General features: G+C 39.9%; 1 protein-coding gene across 9 annotated transcripts in view; it reads left to right on the forward strand.

The window, feature by feature from the left end:
• The window catches only part of CTNND2 (catenin delta 2), a 646650-nt gene that overhangs the window by 462649 nt on the left and 159809 nt on the right, over positions 1-24192 (forward strand). For all 9 annotated transcript variants that reach the window (XR_007888643.1, XM_051610842.1, XM_051610849.1 and 6 more), the window contains one exon: positions 17183-17315. Coding sequence is in view for 8 of the 9 variants with exons in the window: in XM_051610842.1 (XP_051466802.1) it covers positions 17183-17315 (133 nt within the window). In the remaining variant the exon portion in view is untranslated. The remainder of the gene's footprint in view (positions 1-17182; positions 17316-24192) is intronic.

The following is a 24192-nucleotide window of genomic DNA, read 5'->3' on the forward strand; positions in this document are numbered from 1 at the left end:
TTGAGAAGGCTGAAGTCCTCAGTGACTTCTTTGCTTCAGTCTTCTCTGGCAGGTGCTTCAGCCTCAACGCAAAGGCCACAGAAGGTGAAAGCAGGGACTGGGAGAGTGAATTACCCACCACCCTAGGTGTAGAGCAGGTTCATGACCATCTAAAGAACCTGAGGGTGCATAAACCTGTGCAACCTGATGGGGTTCATCCATGGGTCCTGAGGGAGCTGGCAGATGTGATTGCTAAGCCTCTGTACATCATATTTGGGAGTTCATGGCAGTCTGGTGAGGTTCCCACTGATTGGAAAAAAGGGAACATAGCCCGTGTTTTTAAAAAGGGGAAAAAGGAAGACCCAGGGAACTACAGGCTGGTCAGTCTCACCTCTGTGCCTGGCAAGGTCATGGAGCAGATCCTCCTGGAAAATCTGCTAAGGCACGTGGAAAATAAAGAGGTGATTGGTGACAGCCAGCATGGCTTCAGTAAGGGCAAGTCATGCCTAACCAATCTAGTGGCCTTCTACAACAAGGCTACAGAGATGGTGGATGGTGGCAGAGCAACTGACGTCATCTACCTGGATTTGTGCAAGGCCTTTGACACTGTCCCACATTAAATCCTGGTCTCCAAACTGACAAGGCATGGGTTTGACAGGTGGACAACTCAGTGGATAAGAGATTGGCTGGATGGCTGCACCCAGAGAGTTGTGGTCAATGGCTCAATATCCAAATGAAGGCAGGTGCCGAGTGGTGTTCCTCAGGAATTAGTACTGGGACCAGTGCTGTTCAACATCTTTGTTGGAGACATGGACAGTGGGATTGAGTGTACCCTCAGCAAGTCTGCTGACAATACAAAGCTGTGTAAAGTAACTGATGCCCTAGAGGGAAGGGCTGCCATCCAGAGGGACCTTGACAGGCTGGAGAGGTGGGCCAGTGCCAACCTCATGAAGTTCAACAGGGCCAAGTGCAAGGTCCTGCACTGGGGTCAGCACAACCCCAGGCACAAATAGAGGCTGGGGGGAGAACGGCTGGAGAGCAGTCCTGAGGAGAAGGACTTGGGGGTGGTAGTAGATGAGAAGCTCAACATGCGCTGCCAGTGTGTGCTGGAGCCCAGAGAGCAACTGCATCCTGGGCTGCATCAAAAGAAGTGTGGCCAGCAGGGCCAGGGAGGGGATTCTGCCCCTCTGCTCTGCTCTGGTGAGGCTGCACCTGGACTACTGTGTACATCTCTGGTACCCTCAGCACAAGAAGGATACAACCTGTTGGAGAGGTTTTAGAGAAGGGCCACCAAGATCATCAAAGGCCTGAAGCACCTCTGCTGTGAAGACAGGATGAGGGAATTGGGGCTGTTCAGCCTAGAGAACGCTCCAGGGAGACCTTATAGCAGCCTTCCAGTACTTGAATGGAGCCTACAGGAAAGTTGGGGAGGGGCTTTTCATCAGGGAAGGTAGTGATAGGACAAGGGGTAATGGTTTTAAACTGAGAGAGGGGAGATTTCGGTTAGATATTAGGAAGAAATTCTTCAGTATAAGGGTGGTGAGGAGCTGGAATGGGTTGCCCAGGGAGGCTGTTGATGCCCCATCCCTGTAGGCTTTTAAGGCCAGGTTGGACAAGGTTTTGTGCATCCTGGTCTAGTGGTAGGGTTCCCTGCTCATGGCAGGGGGTTGGAACTTGGTAATCTTTAAGGTCCCTTCCAACCTTAATGATTCTATGATTTGTGCATGTGAATTCATATACAGAAATTCTCTGTAAGCCACCTCTGTGCATAATATTTCTTCCATTTACTTTGGAGTGAAAGAGACTCCAGTATAAATTAAAGTTAAAAAGTGCAATTTCAACCTGAAGTGTGGTGTGCTCTCGACTTGATCAGCAATGTCGCCTTTGCTGTATGATCACCTTTATGCTCAAATGAAAAAAACTTATGAGGGAGATGTTTTTATGAAATGAAGAAAAATCATTTCAATAGCCTATATAGTGATTTCTTCACTAATAAATAAAGAACACCTGGTATGATATCCTCTGTTGCAGAACAGTTCCATATCTTTTCCACACTGAGTTTTAATGAAAATGGATATCAGTTTCATTTTTATCAAGTTATATCAAGAACACTGTGTCCTATGTGAATTCATATTTGCCATTAGAAGAAAATTTATGAACAGCAAGCATTGACACACACAAAAAAAATCCGAGACTTTTCCCATTCCTAGCCTCCCCTTGCACAAACAACACAGCTGAAAATCTGTGGACTTTACTGATTTTGAATTTGACTTTAAAATCTGCAGCAGCGCTTTGAAATACAATTTTCAAAATTATATGGATTTGTCCAAAAGATATCAGAAATATGAAGTTATGGATGTGTGAGAAACTTATTTTTCCTGCTAGCAGATGTCAGTGGCTATTAAAAAAGGAAGGAGAAAGGAGAAGTCAAATATCATTTCTTTATCAAGTGTGACAGGCAGTTGATTGCCAGCCTAGACAGAGAGCTTTTGTGTCTGTTCTGGGCAAGCATGCTCCTGTCTTCCATAAAGCAGGTAATTCTGTCCAGCCCTTGATCCAAGTATATCTCTTGGGAGGAGGGGAAATAAGGAAATAAATGGTTATCAGAATAGGTTCAGTGTCTGTGAATGAGGGTTGTTAGACATGACTGGAACTACCTGTCATTACAATTTCTGTCAGCCTAGCAAATTAATCCGCTATTCAGTTTTGGGACCGTTTTAGAGCAAAATCTAGGGTTTTTTAAGTAATAATCTACTTAAAAGGTGATAGATTCTTATAGGGTACACATGCTACATGACTTGCACATGTAGCAGAATCAATACTTAAGTCTTTAACCACAGCTTAAACTACTTTTAATTCTAAATGTATCAGATGTCTGTTTTATAAACAACTTTTGGATCAGTTGCTTAGTAGTATGTCACCATGATCTGATCTTGGATTATGAAGTCTGAGGCAATCATTCAGGTTAGAGCTATAGGTTGTAAATACTGGAGGTTTTTATAGCTGTTGTCAATACTGTCAACTGACTCATGAGCACATAAGGGACAGTTTCAAAGCTGAAAGGAGTGGTATTGTCCTTTTAGCTTAAATAAGGAAATCTTGAGAGAAAAGGTTACCCAAAGTCTGAAAAGGGAAAGGTGGAATTCACAGCCTGTGTTTCTTGGCGTTGGCAGAATATGTCACAGGGTATCAAACACCAGCTAAATTATTGGATCATTGGATAGTAAGGGGTACTGGAATTAATTAAATCAGATGAAAAATCCCACCCAGAACATGTTGCACAGAAGTACCATAAAACTAACAACTAAGTGCCATGAGAGTAACTCATCCTTCTTCTGTAATTAGCTGCGCTTTCACTGGCTGAGGAAAGATTGATAGGTTGAGGCACATATTTTCCCTTAATATATTCAAGTTTCAAAGACCTCTTTAAGGTATTGATTCTGATTTCTAAATGACAGATCCTTGGCAGGATTTCACTCATTCGTTAACAAGGGCTATTGCCCTGAATCAATAGTGTGATTATTTTCTGCAGTGGATTTATTAGATCTATACAGTGTTTCGCAGTTCAGCTGGAAACATTTCTGCAGAACTTCTGTGTAGAACAGTTTGCAACTTCATTCCTCTTGTTACGGGTAGAAAAGTCATCTCCCAGGTGTAGCCCAGTAGGATGTCAACTAAGGGAAGAGCTGTTTTTTTCCCACTCAAAGCGTGTTTTTTTTTTTCTGTGAGTTGCATTTTACTGAGGTAAAATGATCAAATGTACGTATGAGATGTCTACTTTATGTTTATTTAAAATGTACAGCCTACTTTTGCCATAATCTCTTGAGTATCATCCATGTAAATTTTTTTTTTTTTTTCTGATTTGGTATTTGGATTATGTTTTTAAACAAGACACAGAGTTCTCAGTCTGGTTTTGTTGCTGACACAGCAGCTGAGGTTTGTGAATTGACCTGATGTTGTACTTGCAGCACTGGTAGTACTTTGCCAGTATTATACGCCTGCCGGTCAAGGGTGGTGATTCTTCTCTGCTCCACTCCTGTGAGACCCTACCTGTGTCCAGTTCTGGAGCCTCCAGCCCAAGAAAGACATGGGGCTTTTGGAGCAAGTCCAGAGGAGGGCCACAGAGATGATCAGATTGCTGGAGCACCTCTCCTATGAAGCCAGGCTGAGAGAGTTGAGGTTGTACAGCCTGGAAAAGAGAAGGCTCTAGGGGGACCTCATACAGGCCATCCGGTACCTGAAGGGACCTACAGGAAAGCTGGGGAGGGACTTTTTATTAGGGCATGTACTGAGAGGACAGGGGGTAAAGGTTTTAAACTGAAAGAGGGGAGATTTAGATTAGATATTAGGAATAAATCTTTTTTTGTGGGGGTGGTAAAAATACGAGAACAGGCTGCCCAGGGAAGTTGTGGATGCCCCCTCCCTGGAAGTATTCAAGGTCAGGCTGGATGGTGGTTTGAACAACCTAGTCTACTAGCGGGAGGTGTCCTTGCCAATGCAGGGAGGTTGGTACTAGATGATTCTTAAAGTCCACTCCACCCCTAGCCTTTCTATGATTCTATGATATTATTTTCATTTAGCCTTATCTGTTAATTGGTAAGCTCATTATTTTTCTGCTGGCTTTTGTGTCACTGTGGAGACTCTGGGTTAGCCTCTAGTCCAAACAGAGAACAGAAATGTTATCATGCAGGATACCCAGCTAGAAACCATCCTCTTTCCTTTTACTGCTCCATGCAAGCACAGAAGTACAGTCTTGTTTGTTGGTGTAGTACCCTGAAAGGGATATTACAGTTATTGGTGCTTTGAGTAGAATAAGACATGATTGAAACAGCCTTGTTAGAAATGGCAACAACAAAAAAGCATCCTTTCTGAATGGATGTGTGACTTTTTTTTTCCCATATATATAAACAAACTGGTTTTATGCTCTACAAAATCTGAGATTAAAATTTCCCTAAATGAGGCCATCTTTAGCTTGAGCAACGTATGATGCAGCACACATTCCAAATAACAGGAGACTTGCAATCAGAAATTGGCTTTGACAGCCCAGATCTCTACTTACCCTGCACTTCTCCGAAGTGCTGTCCAGATCCTCTGCATTTTTGTATTCTTGAAAACCTTTTCCAGCCAGCTGACAGTGCATCATTGTATTTGGTTCAGAGAGCTGAAAACTAAGGCTGAGGATTTAATAGTGGCTCTTCTAACATTTGCCAGTGTTTTTTTGCCCTTGTGAGAGAGGCACATAAGCGCTGTATCTCTGCACATTCCTGACCTGAAGATGATGGTATCTATGTACTGAATTAGCAGAATTCCCTAGAATTTCAACAGTGCTTTGAAGTAGATGAAAAGCATGTGATGGGAAGTAGCAATAGTATTTGAGTGTTACTACTCATTACTGGTGGATATTTTTCCCTCCATCCAATAGCTTTTCATTTGACCAATTTTTTAGCAATTTGATTCTTCCATTATTAATTCTGAGTACTTTCTGCCTCCTGAATGTCAAGTGTACCTTGCATTATTACATTGTTTTGGTGGTTGTACATTGAGATACTTCAAGCTAGCATACAGGAGACTAGCTCTTTTATGCTTAATTGAAACTGAAATAAAGGCAAAGGAAAGCAGTTAGTCTGTATTTCCATGTGACAAGATGAAATTCAGGTGCATTTACAGAATTGTACAGCTTGCAAGTTTAATGAATGGAATTAGTCCCTCTGCTTCTCTAAAGAAATTAATAGGAGTCTAGTTGTATGAAAAGAAAATGAAAGGAGTTTGCTGTTTTTTAACTCGGTATCAGAAATTCACATGGGTTTTTCTCCTGGCTTTACAGGCTTGTGTTTGAGTGTTTCAGGGCAAATTCTGGGGCTTATCAATTTGTATGGTATTTTGAGTCACCTTTAAGTTTTATTGCTTAATATTCATTATTTAGGCATCCACAGATTGTTTACTTTGAAGAGTTTACTGTGCTCAGAAAGACAAGGAGTTCTGCAAAGTGTTAGATAAGAGTGATGCCTGGGCATGTATGTGTGGAGAGTTGCCACCACGCAGTGACAAAGTAAGGTAATAATGCACTTGATGGCATAATCACTAAGGAATAAGATAGCACAAAGTATTTAAGATTAATGCTTTCTATTACTTCAGACGGGCACCCTCTCATTGCCCCCACGTCAGCTATAAAAAGTATTTCTGCAGCTTTCACAAAACTGTATGTGCTACTGGCAATTACTACTGACTGCTATTTGCACACATAGATTCTGTGATTCTGTAAAAATACCCAGTTTCTGCTGTAGTGCTGCCTCCTTTCCTGTGGCAGTCTGCAGGTCACCCAGATGGCAATCTGCCCGTGCGTTTTGTTTGCAGTTAGGAGGGGAAGGTACAGTTTGATTACTTTTTTTTTTTTTTTTTTTTCCCGAAACATGAAAGAGCTTGAGTTTCCGTGTTGTGCTGGAGAAAGGTAGAAGACGTTCTCCTCTCGGTGCCCTGTGACTCGGGGGATCTGCTGGGGCCAGAAGATGGATCAAACAAATTGAGCAATGATGAGATGATCCATGTGTTGTCACATCAGTTGTGAAATTCATTGTGCTTAACAATATGACATTAAAAGTTTTGACTGGAAGGTGGTGGAATGCCCAAAAACCTTTTGGGAACTCCTATGGCAGTGGTGATTTCAAAAAATGTGAATGCTCTGAGACTTTAGGGTATATTGTGTGTGCCAGCTTCCTATAATGCCTATGAGTGTGGTTTGAATTCTTAACGTTAAAGCTGTTGGGCTAATGCTAAATTGTTCCTTTTGCTTTGGTGCTGTCTTTTTTTTTTATAGCTGCAGTGGTTAGGTGTCGTGATGCACATGCGGAAATTAAATAAATGTCTTTCTCTCTAAAGTGCTCTTCCTATTTTCGTAGGAAAATTGGGGATTTGTGGCATAACATTGTTCTTTGGAAAGCATACATATCTACTTGGCCAGATGGGAGCAGGACCTTAAAAGCTTTTTGTTCTGTTGTTGAAATGCAGAAAGGTTTAAGAGCCTCTGAATGAGAACACTAGTTCTAGAAAAGGAGACAATTTTGATTTACAGGTCACCAGAGAAAGAGAATGTATCCAGCTCAGAAAAAGGCATTAAAGTAAATTACTGTGTCTGACTATGTCAATGACAGAGTCAAGGCTAGATTCCCATAGGTCTATCTACTGTCTTAATCTCCTGTCTGCATTTCCACCTTTCTGAAGTACAAGAAAAGCATATCTACATCTGTAACAGCTGTTCTGCCAATGCACAACATTTCACAGTCTTCTGAAATCTTCATTGTGAAGTGTGAACTTCTGCAGACAGAGAGAAGCAAGCATAAGCTGTTCTCTCAGAGAAGAGTTAACTGGGCACATTTTCACAACTGCAATGTATTAAGCTACTCTAAGGCCCCTCTGTACCTTGGGGCCAGAAAAATGTTGCATTGCAGGGCAAAAAAAGATAAATTGAGCAGCTTAAAGATATCTTGATAGGTTAATTAATTTTCTCCTTACTTGCTTTTGTGGAAGCAGTCCCTGTATATGCAAATGCCTGCAGAGGAAGAGATAAAACAAGATTTTCAAGACTGTTTTCAGCTCAAGAGCCCCAAAAGACAAATGCCACTTTCTAACAAAAAACCCAAACCATTAAACAAACCAAATAGCACAAATGGCAAAATTAAAGATATTCTAAAGCACAGAAGTCTCTGATTTTTCTCTGCTCCCTACCCCACAGTCTAGAGAGGAGAGATAACATTATACCAGCCACAGCAGGGTATGGCTTTGTGTGGCTACCTCAGGACATAGGCAGCTTTTTTCTTAAAAGCTCCCTCATTTACAACAAGGGATTGAAATATTTATAGATCAGTACTGGTAGTATGAAAGATTATTTCATAAAGGTTCATAAATATATTTCCATTAAAAAGTCATTTGTAAATGAAATAGGGGTAACCTTGAGTAGATAATACTTACGTAGGCAGTAACCTAGAGCCACAAATAGTACCACTGGGGCCAGTGTCATTAGATAATCTTTACTCAATTGTATCATCTTAAAAATCTTTTCCTCTTAAGATGAAAATGTTCAAGAAATCTACACAGTTCAGCTCCAGACCATTTTTGTTATGTTGAAGTAGTTCTCATCTTGCCTCTTCACAAGCTTACTTCTTATGGTTTTCTTATTTTAAAATCTAAATCATAGGTAGTAATGTGAAAACAGAAAAGGGATGCCTTACTGGAGAACATATAAAGGATACAAAGGTAAAACTGCAGGAGGGTATATTTGCCATTGTACATGTCAATTTTAGCCCTTTGCTGTATCAGAGAGGTGATTTTTTAAAGTGCCAGATTAGCCCTGAGACCTCATGTTTACGGTTCTGTTAAAAACCTGGGACATGCTGAGCTTTTCCATCGCTGCCTGGCAGATCTGCCATAGCACATTCTCCTCTGCACCTCATTAACAGACACAAATCATTGTGAAAACCACATTTGTGATGAATCTCTGTAAGCACCACTGCAGGGTGGTTCTAGTTTAGGCCACAAGGAAGCAGAAACCAAGGAAAGCGTGTAACGCAAGAGTGGCATCCAGGTTTTTTCTAGCATGATTGATGAGTATTTGTACAACTCTTGTACGTTCACCTGTGCTAAATTAGAAATCTAGGGAAGATGTAAGCTATGTGCTTAATTAAAAAAGAAGTACAGTGCCAGGATTCAAAGTGTAGCCCATTTGCATCAGTGAAATTGTTAATCTGGTAAAATGTCCAAGTATGGCACTGCATGTGCTAACAGGTCACAGTGTACCTGGGTAAGCAGGTCTGGTGTGTTACTCAAATGAAAGTCAGCAACTGTTGGGCCAAGCATATCTTTCTAATGTTTGTCTCATGAGGTGCTGACAAGCTCTGAAATAAACATTTCCTGTACCTCAAGTGTCCTTAGACTCTGCAGTGAAATGCTTCCCCTTCTGATTCCATTTGTGCCACCAGTTTTTTGCCTACAAATCAAATCTAAATTTGTGCATGTATTAAAAAATAATTAGGCAACCCTGCAATGAAGAAGTTAGTGTGATATTTTTTTTATATCATAAAGCCATTTGGCAAGCGTGCTGCTGTAACAACATCAGCTCTTCAGAAAGTGTAAATAACACAGTAAGAGGAAGAAAAAAATGGTCAAGATTTGTGAGATTCAAGAGCTGCACATTTGGTGAGATGTGTAGAATCACAGAATCATAGAGTGGTTAAGGTTGGAAGGGACCTTAAAGATCATGAGGGACACCTCACACTAGACCAGGCTGTGCAAAGCCTCATCCAATCTGGCCTTGAACACCTCCAGGGAAGGGGCTTCCGCAACATCCCTGGGCAACCTATTCCAGCACCTTACTGCCCTCATGGTGAAGAATTTCTTCTTGATGTCTAACCTAAATCTACCCTCTTTCAGTTTAAAACCTTTACCCCTTGTCCTATCACTGCCCTCTCTGGTGAAAAGCCCCTCCCCAACTTTCCTGTAGGCCCCCTTCAAGTACTGGAAGACCACTATAACAAAGCCACCTCTTCTCCAGGCTGAACAGCGCCAACTCTCTCAGCCTGTCTTCATAGAAGAGCACTTTGGTCATCTTGGTGGCCCTTCTCTCGACGCTCTCCAACACCTCCATGTCTGTCCTGTGCTGAGGGCACCAGAACTGTACACAGAATTCCAGGTGCAGCCTCACCAGAGCAGAGGGGCAGAATCCCCTCCCTGGCCCTGCTGGCCACACTTCTTTTGATGCAGCCCAGGATGCAGTTGCTCTCTGGGCTCCAGCACACACTGGCGGCTCATGTTGAGCTTCTCATCTGCTACCACCCCCAAGTCCTTCTCCTCAGGACTGCTCTCCAGCCATTCTCCCCCCAGCCTCTATTTGTGCCTGGGGTTGTGCTGACCCCAGTGCAGGACCTTGCACTTGGCCTTGTTGAACTTCATGAGGTTGGCACTGGCCCACCTCTCCAGCCTGTCAAGGTCCCTCTGGATGGCAGCCCTTCCCTCTAGGGCATCAGTTACTTTACACAGCTTTGTATTGTCAGCAGACTTGCTGAGGGTACACTCAATCCCACTGTCCATGTCTCCAACAAAGATGTTGAACAGCACTGGTCCCAGTACTAATTCCTGAGGAACACCACTCGGCAACGGCCTTCATTTGGATATTGAGCCATTGACCACAACTCTCTGGGTGCAGCCATCCAGCCAATCTCTTATCCACTGAGTTGTCCACCTGTCAAGTCCATGCCTTGTCAGTTTGGAGTCCAGGATGTTATGTGGGACACTGTCAAATGCCTTGCACAAATACAGGTAATGATGTCAGTTGCTCTGCCACCATCCACCATCTCTGTAGCCTTGTTGTAGAAGGCCACCAAACTGGTCAGGCATGACCTGCCCTTAGTGAAGCCATGTTGGCTGTCACCAATCACCTCTTTATTTTCCATGTGCCTTAGCAGATTTTCCAGGAGGATCTGCTCCATGACCTTGCCAGGCACAGAGGTGAGACTGGCCCGCCTGTAGTTCCCTGGGTCTTCCTTTTTCCCCTTTTTAAAAACACGGGCTATGTTCCCTTTTTTCCAATCAGCGGGAATCTCACCAGTCTGCCATGATGTCTCAAATATGATGTAGAGAGGCTTAGCAACTGCATCTGCCAGCTCCCTCAGGGTGCATGTATGGACCCCATCAGGTCACATAAATTTATGCACCCTTAGGTTTTTTTGATGGTCACAAACTTACTCTCTTACAGTGTGGTGTGCTTTGTTCTCCCAGTCCCTGCTTTCACCTGCTGTGGCCTTTACGATGAGGCTGGAGCATTTGCCAGAGAATCTGATGCAAAGAAGTGAGATTTAGTTCTAGCAGGGATTTGGCTCTCCTAACCTGATCCCTAGCTGCTTAGACAACTTCTCTGTAATCCTCCCAGGTTACCCATCCTAGTTTCCACCCTCTGTATGCTTCCTTCTTATATTTCAGCTTTTCTAGGAGCTGCTTGTACATTTACTCTGTTTGTGTGGCACTGGATGTATTTGCATCAGTTATACAGAGCACCCCACACAGGCTGCACTTTCCAGGTTTGAATAAACAGTAACATAGATGGATTTCTTTGTTTCATCAGAACTTAGATTTTTATTCACAGAAGGTACATCAGTGGTGCCTTTTCTCTGCCGTTACCTCTGGTGCCTCCAGATTTAACCTAAATTATGTCAGTTTATTTTGTTCCTAACTTTTCCAGTAGTCAATGGTTTGGTTTATCTTTCTTGAAAGGATAAAACAGAAGTACAGGGAACTCTCTGTGGATGAGAGTTCATTGCTGCCCCAAGAGGTGTGCACTAGGCCCAAACCTGCTGTTACTACAGCTTGTGGATATATGTAGTTTACATCAGCATGGAGCTGAATATGAAGGTGATCAGTTCCTTGCTATTGTACACCTCTTTGGCCAAGTTTTACTACAGAAGACAATATGGTGAAGGCTTTTGTGGGTTTTCCAAGGTGCGTGGAACAGATTGACTTCTCAGTATCTCATTTCCTGAAATTGTGTGCTAGAGGTCTCCAGCATCCATGTTATGTTTTCAGACCAAATATAGTAGTTTTGCCTTCTCTTAAACTGTAGCAGATCATTAAAACCAGGCTGACAATTTGTCTATATGTATGTGCTTGCATAGGGTAAACTATGTTGAAAAAGGGAAAATAACTTTAATGAAAAGTTTCCAATTTTGATTTGATTATGTTTAGGTATTTTTTATTTTTTTTACCAGTTAAGTTGAACATCTTGTCTTTGCTTTTCTTAAATGTACTAAGATTATGTTCTTAGAGAGAGATTCATGTAGTATTGGTATATTTCCTTCAAAATATTTTTAATAGAAGTAAATTTCTCCCTATAAACATGCAAGGTAGTTCTTTGATCTTCTCTTGGCTCTTAGTTAGTTCTCCTGTGTTTGATCCTGAACTACATGTAGATGTTTTATTGGGTTTTTTTTCCCTAGTGATACCAGAAACCCATTCTCACAGCTCTCCTTTCAGAAATGAGGCAAAAGAGATTTTCAGGCTTTATTTATTGATTTTTCGGAATGAGAGGGGAAAAACCGAAAGGAAGAATATATCTCTGCAGGCGGAGGTGCAGGAAGAACTCTTGTAGGCTGGCATTAGCCATGCCACAGTGCATATGAATTAGAAATCTAGGAAAGATAATCCCTAGCTCAAAATGTGTTGTCTTTGCCTGTCCCTTCCAACCCCTAGGATTCTATGATTCTATGATTCTGTGATGTATGAAAACCTCTCCTTCACCAGTCTAAGACTGTCTCACAGATACACGTGCATATTAAGACAGGCAAGCACATACAGACCAGCCTGGTTTAACCATACACTTCTGTAAGAAATATATCTAAAAACTGTGCATTCTCTTTCTTTGATAAATGCTTGGTGGTAGTTCAGTCTTAGTCAAGCATATGGTTCTTTATAGCAGGCATCTTCACAGTGCTGCCTTTGGGGAATGCTGCTGAGACGGGAATAGCTCTGGGTGTCAGTGCTTGCCTGTGCCAACTGCTTGATCAGATGGGAATGTTCTGCTCTAATAATGTAAATCAGAAATAAGAACCCAAGCTCTCATGAGACTCACTGTGACCAATGGATGGAGAGTAGACAGAGCCACCACGCCTGCTTCTGCAATGCTTTGTTGAAGTGATCTGTATCCTCGGTTACCAACTGAAGACCTGTGCTTTTAAAACCTACTTTGTAGCCTTTTTTAATTGAGTGCAGATATAGATGTAACAGGAATTTTTGGTTTTGCCTTTCTGTGTGTCATCAGCATTTGCAGTAGCAGAAAAAGAGAATTCTGACATAATTCAAGTAAATATTCAGATGCAGTACATAATTTGTGTGCAGCAGCACCTTTAAGTAATCTCATGTAGCCAGTTCACTCAGCTGTGTTACTGACAATAAAGTCTGCATCTCCTTTGCTTTCTGACATGTGTATGTGGTACGACAGCAGGAGCAGGAATTGGTTTTGAGTCAGTACTTGCTGTACCCAAGTCAGCCTGGATTTCTTGGTGCTGCTGCTTCTGCTGCTCACTTTCAGAGTTGTATGTCATGTCCAGCTCCTTGTTAATTCTCTTCAGTTGTTCACAGATGAAAAATATCCTATTGTGATAGTCTAGGTGTACACCTTGCCAGCTTACATATAACTCAGTGTTCTCCTTTGAGTCCTCTTCCACACTGGAACAGCAGCCTGCTGTAATCCAGGGAACACTTATCTTAATCACCACTTCAAGCTAAAACCTTTGGCAGGATTCAGAATGAGATAAATCCTACATTCCTAGAGCACAGTTTCCATCAAAGAACATGGAACACCTTGGCACACTTTGGTCAGTCTCCTAAGATGAGGACGCTTCATAGAAAGAATGCGTTTTTTCAACCTACTGAAGTTTTTGGAGTGCATTGCATATGCTGCTTTCCAGCCAAAGCTGTGAAGTTCTTGCACAGCTGTTCTTCTCTTGTAGAAAAACCCTCACCACCACCAGAAGCCTTTAGCTGACCTGAACAGCTTAGTCTTGGCATTCCAAGGGAAATGTAGGCAATAGCAGAAGGTCTTGAATATACAGATGCTAGCTTTCTATTAATGTTTGGATCAACTACACAGACTCTCTGATAGCATTCTCCAAAACTACATGCCACACACCTCCTTATATTTACTGCAGCCTTCTGGCTTGTTTCACTATCTGTGTGGATCACCTCACTCAGGTTTTATGTGCATGGGGATGTTAATAAAGGACATAGGCTTAGCTAGAGTTTGTTTAGGATATTCACTGCAGTTTCCAATTTTGCTTAATTTTGCTTTAAAATTTTACATAGGATTGGATCCTTTTATGTTGCCACTTTAACTACTTCCCTTGTGGCACATTATGAGAGGTTTCACAGAGATGGAGATAGATTTTATTTTCACTGTGCTTCTCCCTTCCTTTAATCTGACCCTTATCTTCATCATATACTGACCCTAGTATTGTTTTTTTTCTTGTTAGGCAGTAAAAGTTATTTTGCTATCTAATTTCAATTACCTTTAAATGTCTGCAGCCCAGTTTATTCCAGCTCTTGACTTCTGCAACATACCTTCCTTCACAACTAGTTTTTTTTTTCTTTTACTTTTTGTTTAGTCTCTAATTTAATATGTATTTTTTGTCATTAAGGTATGTTTGGATCTGTGTCCTGACAGTTTCTCCACATCCCTGCAAGATATTCCAGATAGCTTTGTAGATTCGTCTTCAAGAAGCTCTGGCCCTATCCCTTTCTCACAACCTTTGCCAGTTGACTTCATTCAGTAGCCTTCTCAAGGTTTTATAATTAAGGCAAATTAAAAAAAACAACAACAACAACAACAAAACCCCACCATAAATATTTTTCTCAAGTAAATGTTGTTAATTGGACCACAAGCTTGCTGTTCTTAAAAAAAATAATAATTAAAAATCATCTCTCTAGCTCACTTTTTCCCCCACCTATAAGAGACTTGTATAAAACAGATGAAAAATTTAAACCTCTGGAAACTATTCCTTCGTGCCCTGAAGGCTGCTAAAATTATTGCAATTATTTAAGCAGCCTTAACTGTTGACAGAAGTTTTTGTTTGTTTTATATAGTTTCATTTAGAAACTACTAAAAATACAATCATTTTAAAGACCATCTGCTTGAAATGACAGTGCATACTGGGGCTAAGTGTTTTAACTTTTTTTCCCGCTTAGTTCATTATCTCTCCTAAAACTGATGACATGACAAACTCAGTATTCAGTGCTGAAGATCTATTTTCTGAATTAATTTTCTGCTTACGTCCAGTGTGCACACAACCAGTTCCAGCAAGTATTCATGTATCACTTATTTGCTAGCTTTTCCTTTGGGAGATCAGAGGGGAAAAGGAGGCACAGCCCTGTTTTCATATGTAAATACCATATCAAGATGGCAGGTTCATCGGAACAGTTACTATACCTTTGTTGAAGGGACTTTTTCTTTTTACCCTTTCCTTGCCTCTTCTGTTCTGGATTCCAGAAGAGGAAGAGCCTGAGCTGGTTGTCAGGCTTCATCATGTACTACTGCACATAGTGAGCTTTTTGATTGATTTCTGTTCAAGTAATACACATTTTATGAAGAAGGAAATTTTGTCTGGGAGAGAATTTGGTGATATAATTTCCAACACTTTGAGGTGTAGCTATGTGGTGTAAAACAACTTATTTCAAACGTTCCCCTGTAGTCTTTCCATGCAAGCTGTTTTCTTCCAGTGTTTTGTATCCTCTCCAAAATATGTATATATAAATATATATATATAAATCCAAATATGGCATGTAGGATTGAAAATGAGAATAATTAGAAGTGGAGCTAGGGTAGTTAATTTGTCCTTAGTAAGATTTGTGGGGTTTGGGTTTTAATTATTTATTTTTATTTAAAAAAATAAAATTCTGGAAGATGTCTTTGGTTGGTTGAGAGCCATGTATATAGGAAGCAGGTCTAATATGTTTGAAGATCCTGTTAACAAGTGTTAACATGGCTAACAGTAAGAAAGCAAATACAAGAGAGAAGTAGTTTCTCAAATATTGTTTCTGTCACCTCTGTGCATTTATTATTTGTTAATGGGTTTGTACTACCTGTTATTAAACAGAAATAAGTGCTGAGCCAAAGAATCATTTCCTTTTCACCTGCTGACAAAGTCATATTAAGCTGGTATGCACAGAAAACATGATGTTTGCCACCTTCAGCTGCTGAAGTTTCCAGCCTTCCCTGATACCTTTTACAATGTTGTCTGACTGTTGAAAATCTCAGTTCAGATCTTTATGAACATATGCAAAAGAGCAAAAACATTTGCTTCTCAACAGTCTGTATCATCTGAAGAGTCATTGAAATAGTCCATATGTGATTTATTGTTACAACTTAATCGTTTCTTTGTATTAAACACTTAATGTGAAATTTAATATTCATGAGTTAACATCTGTTTTGTCAGAAGATAAATAGTTGAAGTTCTGCATGCATTTTTTTACAACTCCTATTTATATTCTGGATCTTCATAATGATAAAATTCTAATGACAACTCTGAATCTGACAAACATCCCATATGAGAAAGGAACAGACAATACCTCTGTTTCGTGGTAGTTCATTATTATTGTAACATTAGTCTTGTTTCAATGAAATGACTTGGATAACTGTTGCACTTTAAGTGTGAGATGCCCAATTTTACTGAAGACAGACTGCAGAGCTACTGTAAGGGCTATTCAAACACAGGTGAATTTCCTCAGCAAATTTCACTTGGCCTCAGTGCAGCAGAATCCCTAACATTTGGGCAGTAAAATAATGATCAGGAATATTTTAAAAAATACTTTCACTGGACTCTACAGATTTTTTGGGTCTTTTGGCAGTGAATTCCCAGGTGGTCATGGTAACTATAACAGAGAACCTAGAAACTTTTCACAAGTCACCTCTTTCCCCTCATTTCCCTCTGTTGTCTTGCATATGAGCTATTATATGGAAGATGGTGAAAATATGTGTATGGCATGAAAAATTAGCTCTTAGGGAAAAGGATGTGAAAATTAAGCATCTCATGCAGAGTGACGTGTGCATCTCTGGCTTTTGGGGTACAAAGTCCAAAGCCATTTTCATGATTGATTTAACCCTTAAACACAGATGGGAAACCTTTACCTGAAGTGACAGACTGATTTTAAGCCAAGTTCTAGAAGCTGCAGAATAGCTGCTGGGACTTGTTTAACACATTTGGAGTCAGTTATTTCATTTGATGCTAGTGGTGTTTCATGCTTTGTTGGATTAAAGAAAAGTGTGAAGACTGAATTTTTTCACAGCAAACTATTTGTGATTCTGCTTCCAGCCTCCATATTTTAATTTTAATAGAGAAAGTACAATGCTATGAGCATGTATCTTAATTCTTTTCTTATATTAAGATTTTACATAACCTTCTGATGTAGGAAACTTTTGCACTTAGAGACCTAATTCCATAAAGTTATTTACTCTAATTATACTTTATATAACTTTTTTTTTTTTTCTTGCAGAGAAGTAAGCTCTAAAATGAAAATTACCTTTGTATTTGATTTAATGTTTGCTTTGAAAGTAATGGGGGGAAAAAATAAAGATTTTAGACATCGGTCTTCGCTGTTGACCCAATCATTGTCAAATTTATCCACTAATAGCAGAATTTTTAATGAATCTTTCTTGTTGGTTTTCTCACAGAGAGTTTGGATGGCGAGATCCAGAGCTTCCAGAAGTTATACAGATGTTACAACATCAATTTCCTTCAGTACAGTCCAATGCTGCAGCCTACTTACAACATCTCTGTTTCGGAGACAATAAAATAAAAGCAGAGGTAAGATCTATAAACCCTTTTTTTTTAGCAGTGATGCTGTCTGCCATTTATCATCAGCAATTATTTATATGTACTTTAAAAGTAATTACAAGAGAAATAATGTATATGTGTCTGGACCCATTTTACTCAAGCTTTCACATAAGTAATTTGTTACTATTAGAGCAAATAAAAAAGGTGTTTAAATATTGACACTATTTTTTGTTTTGTTTTGATTATTTTTATTGTGTGCAAACCAACTAAACACTGTATCAGTAGTTATTCAGTAAACAGCTAGTGGCATAGTCTCAATCTCAGTGAAGCATGTGGGCATTTCCGTAGGGATTTTCAAAGAGAGATGTTTGGACACTAAATACAAACACAAAAGATGAAAATTAAGCAACAGGATTCCAAATCAAAGCCTGCTTTAATGTATAATTGTGTGAATAGAGTTTAATTTCACTGGGTTTGAAGCCTGAACTGTGATCGTTGGTCTGTGATCTTGAAATTCAGTGCAGATTGTATCTAAAAGGTAATTCAAACAGCAGTGTAGACTTTGTTCTGTACCTGTAGCTGATCGGTAGTTCTTGCTTGCTTTTTCCATGTGGTTAATGCAATCAGTTCAGCTTTTGGCACAAGCTGAAACAAGGAAGGCAGCTCTGAGCCTTCAGACAAACACACAGGAGTCAATTAAAATTGAATGAGTGAAGCTGTTACCAGCCCCAGCTGTCTCCTCTTGCCCTCTCTGAGATACTGGTAGTCAGGGACACGTGCTGTGTCCATAAATTGGGGCCTGTAGCGGCATCTTTCAGCCTTGCATGTAAAGGTAAACTGAGATCAAGGTCTGCTATTGCTTATTTGTCAGAACTGTGCAGTGATGCTGCCTTGCTAGTGCTTCATTATCCTCACCCTCAGCACATATCACTCTGTGGGTCTATGCAGTTAGAGCAGCTTTCCCTTCTAGGCTATTTCATCCTGAGGAAATTCCTGAGTGAGTAACTAGTTATGTGTTTTGCTGGCACTGTCAGAACTGCACTGGTTGGGTATGTTATCTCAAACATCTTTAGGGATAACAATATTTTTTAAAAATATTTACATGACTGGTAAAATGACGAATATTTGTGCACTGAAAAGAGAACTCTGCTACAGGTATTGCTGAAAATTTTAACTGCACTCTTTTCCTGTACTTTTTTCTCATCCTTATTCACAAACTAGTTTTTCAGTAAAATAATTGATTAATCCCTGAGAAAGGTGGTTAAATGATTAGAGCAATGTAATCATTGTACAATCTGTGCTTCCTCTTGTTAGCTATAGATTGAGAGCTTTTAGGTAGCTATCACACTTGAGGGGAAGAAAATGGTTTCATTCCCATTGCTAACCATTAACCATTCAGGGAAGAGGCAGACTGATTGTTGTTGATCTTACCTATCCTACTAGGGCATCAGCCTTCATAAGCTTCAGGCTCACAAGCTGAGAGAGTGAAGATAAGTATATAAAACAATGAAGTGCTAAGCAGCTCTCTGACCTTCTCTCAGATAACCGATAAAATGAAGATTTCCCCTCTTTATTAGTTATTTTTCAGGGCTTTGATAGATTCCTCACTCCATAATACAGAAACTGTATTTGGAAACAAGCCAAAATACAGGTTTTTAAAACAGTCCACCTGAAAATGTGCTTTCAAACTTCTGGTACTATGGCTTTTTCTGAGTTGAACAAAAATTAGATGTATTGTCTGCTTTACTGCTTTGTGAAGCGTTTTAAACTACAGCATGGAATGTTAGCCAACTATTTTATCAGTGTCTTTTATCTGTTTCTCCATCTACATGTAGTATTTAATGGTAAGTACTTTTGTGTTTAGACCATGATTCAGCAGAGCACTTTATTCCTGTGTTTGTCTATTGGAGTCCTTGGTAATATGCTCTCCACTGAATAAGAATGTCTTGAGGAACATTTTGTGTGAGAAGTTCAAAGTCCTGTCAATAAGACAGAGCACTCTTCTGCAGTATATTTGTGTTGCAGTTGTATGTAGTGGTCAGTTCTTCTCTCTCTGAGAATGACCAAGTTTAACATCTGGTTCCTTCTTTGTGGAAAGCAGGGAGGTAGTTCTGTCATGTGCAATCACAGGGAAACATGCCAGCTTGGACACAAGGTGCAGGCAAAAAAACCACTAGGACTCATCCTAAATTTTATTTTCCTTGCAACCTCTTGTCAAATTAGTAGATACGAATTTTGAAAGTCCAGGTACAAGTCTGGAATTACAAAGCTGAAAAATTCCAGTTCTTTGTAATTACCAAATGCCTCACATCAGCCTAGCAAATTATTTGGACTGAAGAAAGAAAACTCTCAGTGGTCTTTCAAATGCTGGAGAAAGGATGTAAAAATGTGAAAGTTAAGAAAACTGTATTTCATACACCTGACAGGCACTGAGGAAAAAGCAAATACAATTCAATGACTAATTTGTTAAATGTTAATTTGTAACATGCACTTGAACATACAGAAACACAGAATGGATAATATTATGTCACAATTTTGTTTATTTACTGATAGCATTGAATTTGAAATGTAATGCAGTTGTTGAAGATTCAGCTCTGGGAGCTGAGACAAAAAAAATCATTTACCTGTATTACTAATGAGCATGAAACTGTCACTCAGCATTTAATAGCTATTTTATCCCTTTTTTGCTAAAAAAAAAAAGCCCTGCTTATTCTTGTTTGTAGCAATTCTCTCGGACCACCGAGGTCTGCAAAAGCTCTTCTGTAACTTTCAAACAAAATCATTAATTGTTTATGTGAAGATGCCCCAGGCTGGCCCTAAGGTGTCAAAAGTAATTTACTTTAAAAAAAAACAAACTTCTGAAGTGAGTTAAGTTTTATATTTCTGGTAGAATTTTCATTTTTCCCCTTCCAGCCCTGAAGATACCAGTATAGCAATAGGTAAATGCATTAAACACTGACCATTGGTAAAGACGGTGGTGACATTTCTTGCAGGTGCTGCCACTTTTATGCTCCTCAAAGCTGTTCAGTGCTAGTCTTTATTTAAATGTATGATTATAACTGCTCCTCTTGAAAGTTTTTACAGGTGCTACTTCTGAGCCTCCTGAAGTATTGCTGACTGCAAGGCAGGCACTACATCTGCTGTCAGTAGTGCTTCTCATTCTTTACCTTTATTCCCTGTGCCTGGTGCTCAGGTGGTGCAGAATGCAGTTCAAGAAAATGGATTGTTTTTGCTAATGTCTGATGTTTGGATTTTTTATCTCCTGTTGAGCAGCACCCAGCCCTTACTGAAAATCTCACATGTGTTAAAATTGGCATAGGGATACAGCAGGCTAAATGCTGTAAAAATTATCCAGCAGCCTATTAGAGTTAGGCATAATAAAGATGAAATTCAGAATCTCAGAATACTCTAGCAGTTTGTTATATAAATTATTCTTTCATAGAAGACAGTGAAGAACACAAGTAAAAGACGAAAGGAAAGGAGTGAAGAAGTTTTGATCAGCTATTTGAAGGCAAATCAGAGGTTGATCAGTCAGAAGAGCACAAGAAGGCCCTTTCAGATGGCATTTTCTCCTTAGGAGAGGGCACTTACGCCAACAATGGCAAGACTGTGAGCAGAGCCAGAGTAGCTGGTCGTGGGTGCCAAGAAGGAACAGGCAGGGGATATAGGAAAAGAGAAGCATTTGAAAATATTCACCAGAGAACATTTCTGTAAAAGAGCACATTCTATTAAACACAGGATTTATTCTTCCACAGCAGTTTTTCTTCCTGTAATGACAGCTTATTCCTTTGTATGAGGTCACCATATAAAAGGATTGAATTGTGCAGTTTCACACGCCAACACCATTTTACTCCCATGGAAGATGGCAGCCTGCCATCAGCTGCAAAGGTGTAACAGGTCACTTGAGGTTTTTGGCACCAGTGACTCTTTTTTGCAAGCTGGGGAATTAATTTTTGCCATCAAAGCCACAGCACTTGAGGGTCTCATCACAGGAAAATCATACAAAGGTGCCAAATAAAAGAACAGTAACTATTGAACTGTCCTGCATGCAACCTTCCCTTGCATCCTTAATAAACTTCACTGGATCAGACAATTTGCTCTTTATCTTGGAGAGCATTCCCATGTACTCACTTGACACGGTCTTGGAAGAAAAGTGTCAGTCCAGACGTTATTGCATGGCATTCTAAAAAAATGAGTGATTGCACACTGAAAGCAATTCTTTTCCAGACTTGCTCAAAACACTCATTCACATTCATTTGTCATTAATCTTAAAAGTTTTTCTGTATCTTCTGTGAATTCTTCAGAATGTGTCCAGAACCCTTTAAATGCAATACCACTGCTCTTTCATATGTCAAGCAGTGAGCACAGAATATACTAACTTATTTATCTTCATTATCTTTATAGCTGTGTTACTCTTTATGATTATTGAAGGCTTGTTGAACGGAGATATTTCTTTCCCATCCTCTGTTCAGTTAAGTGTGTGATGGTTCATCTGATTGAAATGGAATGCAAACATGCAAACATGTGTAAGGAAAAGATCTCATTACATGATGTAAGATGTCATAATCTTCCAGGATACATTTTTTTTTTCTCTCCTGTATCTCTTTTACATCTATAATTCACAGAATTGTAGTGCTGTAGTAGTTTTTATGCCATCCATAGTACTGCAAGATCCATGATGGTCAAGGTTATATACAGACTTGTTTCTAGGATGACTTAGTTCCAAGGAATATTTACGCTTAGTATGGGGTGGTGGACAAGCACTCTGTGATGTGGCTAATGCTGGCAGAATTCTTCACTCCATAACATTTGAAGGATCCAGAGCCGGGGTTGGAGATGCTCTCATCTTAGCATGATACCTTCATTTTGGTTCTACAATGTTCTGCAAGGTTTCCCTATGTTTCCATTAGGGGTCGCAGAGAAAACAGAGTATCTCCCTTTCCCTGTGTGTTTGAAGAATCATGGTCTTGTATTCACCTTCCCATAATGTTCCTTTTCTCTCTTTTTTTCTTCAAAAATATCTTCATTTAAAAGCTGGATTTTGACTCGTAAGGTGATGATGCTGTTTTCCATTAAAGACATTATGTAAACTCCTTTAATCTCTGCATGGAAGATAATATAGACATGACATTTAATTTAAATGGAAGAAATATCTCATAGGTGATACTGAAAAGCAATGTAAAAGTTGCAGTGAGACTCTAAAATATTTGTTGAGAGTGCCTTTTAGTGCAGACAATAATTGCATAGTTTGAGAAAGTATACTTCCCTGTTAAGTTATAAACATTTTATTAGTACTTAGATAACCATAATTTTCATATGTTAAACATCTGTATGGGTAAAATTTCAGCTGGAGAACTGTTTCCTTAAATGACTTCACAAGGAATTTCCTATTTTAATGATGATTGTTTATATGAAGCAATGCTTGCCTGCACCTGATTCCCAAAATGAGCACTAATGTGTTCATGCTTTTGCTTACCTAGGTTTAGATTACTGCCTGGAGGACTACTTGGGTCTGTTTCCCCATCACCCTGGGCAGTCATATTCACCCATGCAAGTAAATGTCAAACAGTCCTTTTCAAAGACACTTTCTGTGTACTTTTACTGGTAGAAATACCTCTAATGAAGTAAAGTAGCACTCTGTGATATACCCAGGAACAGTCTTTACCTAAGAATTTTTTTTTATTATTCTAAAAATACGCATTAATGTTGATTTTACGGGACTTAACTTTCAGTTTCTTACTTACCTCTAGTCTACTTTCTAACAAGTCAATCAGCACATGCTTTTTACAGTGCAAGGTGGGTTTTTTTACTGTCAATTTTTCATATACAAATTGCTATTGTTTTTTATTATTATACTCTTTAATATTTCTGGAAATGACCCTTGAATTTGTCTTTTGTAAATTGCAATATTGAAATAATTTTCCCAACCAGACTTTCTGGGCAAAGAGGAACATAATGAGATTCAACGAGAGCAAATGCAAAGTCCTGCGCCTGGGAAGGAACAACAAAATGCACCAGTACATTCTAGAAGGTGATCTGCTAGAGAGCAGCTCAGTGCAGAAGGACCTTGTAGTCCTGGTAGGCAACAAGTTATCCATGGGACAGCCAAGAAGGCCAATGGTATCTTGGGGTGCATTAAGAGGAGTGTCTCCAGCAGATCGAGGGAGGTTCTTCTCCCCCTCTACTTGGCCCTGGTGAGACCTAAGTTGGAGTATTGTGTCCAGTTCTGGCCTCCTCAGTTCAAGAGGGACAGGGATCTTCTTGAGAGAGTCCAAGGGAGGGCTGTGAGGATGATGAAGGGACTGGAACACCTGCCTCACAAGGAGAGGCAGAGACCTGGGGCTTTCAGTCTAGAGAAGACTGAGGGGGGATCTAATTAATGTCTATAAATACATGAGGGCTGGGCATCAAAAAGGCAGGGACAACTTATTTTCACTTGTGCCCTGTGATAGGATGAGGGGCAATGGATTCAAACTTGAGCACAGTAAGTTCCACCTCAACAGGAGGAAGAACTTCTTTACTGTGAGGGTGACAGAGCACTGGAACAGGCTCCCCAGAGACGTTTTGGAGTCTCCTTCTCTTCCAAGACCTGTCTGGATGCCTTTCTGAGTGATCTGCCCTAGTTTGTTTTCTTTTGTTCCTGCTCTGGCAGGGGATTTGGATTTGATGATCTTTGGAGGTCTCTTCCAACCCCTAATATTCTGTGATTTCCACTCATCGCACCTTGTCAGTCAGGGATATGTTTTTACACTGAATGAAAGTTACTCCTCACAGTAAGACAAAGTATACAAAAAGCTTTCTGCTTATTTCTTACCCATTACATTCAAGATTTTTATTCCTCTGCAAAGCTTACTTATCTTTTTAATTTTGTTTTTGCCATGAGCTTTTGAACTTGCGGTGCTTGAAG

This window comes from Apus apus, chromosome 2, assembly GCF_020740795.1.
Source record: "Apus apus isolate bApuApu2 chromosome 2, bApuApu2.pri.cur, whole genome shotgun sequence".
NCBI lineage: Eukaryota > Metazoa > Chordata > Aves > Apodiformes > Apodidae > Apus > Apus apus.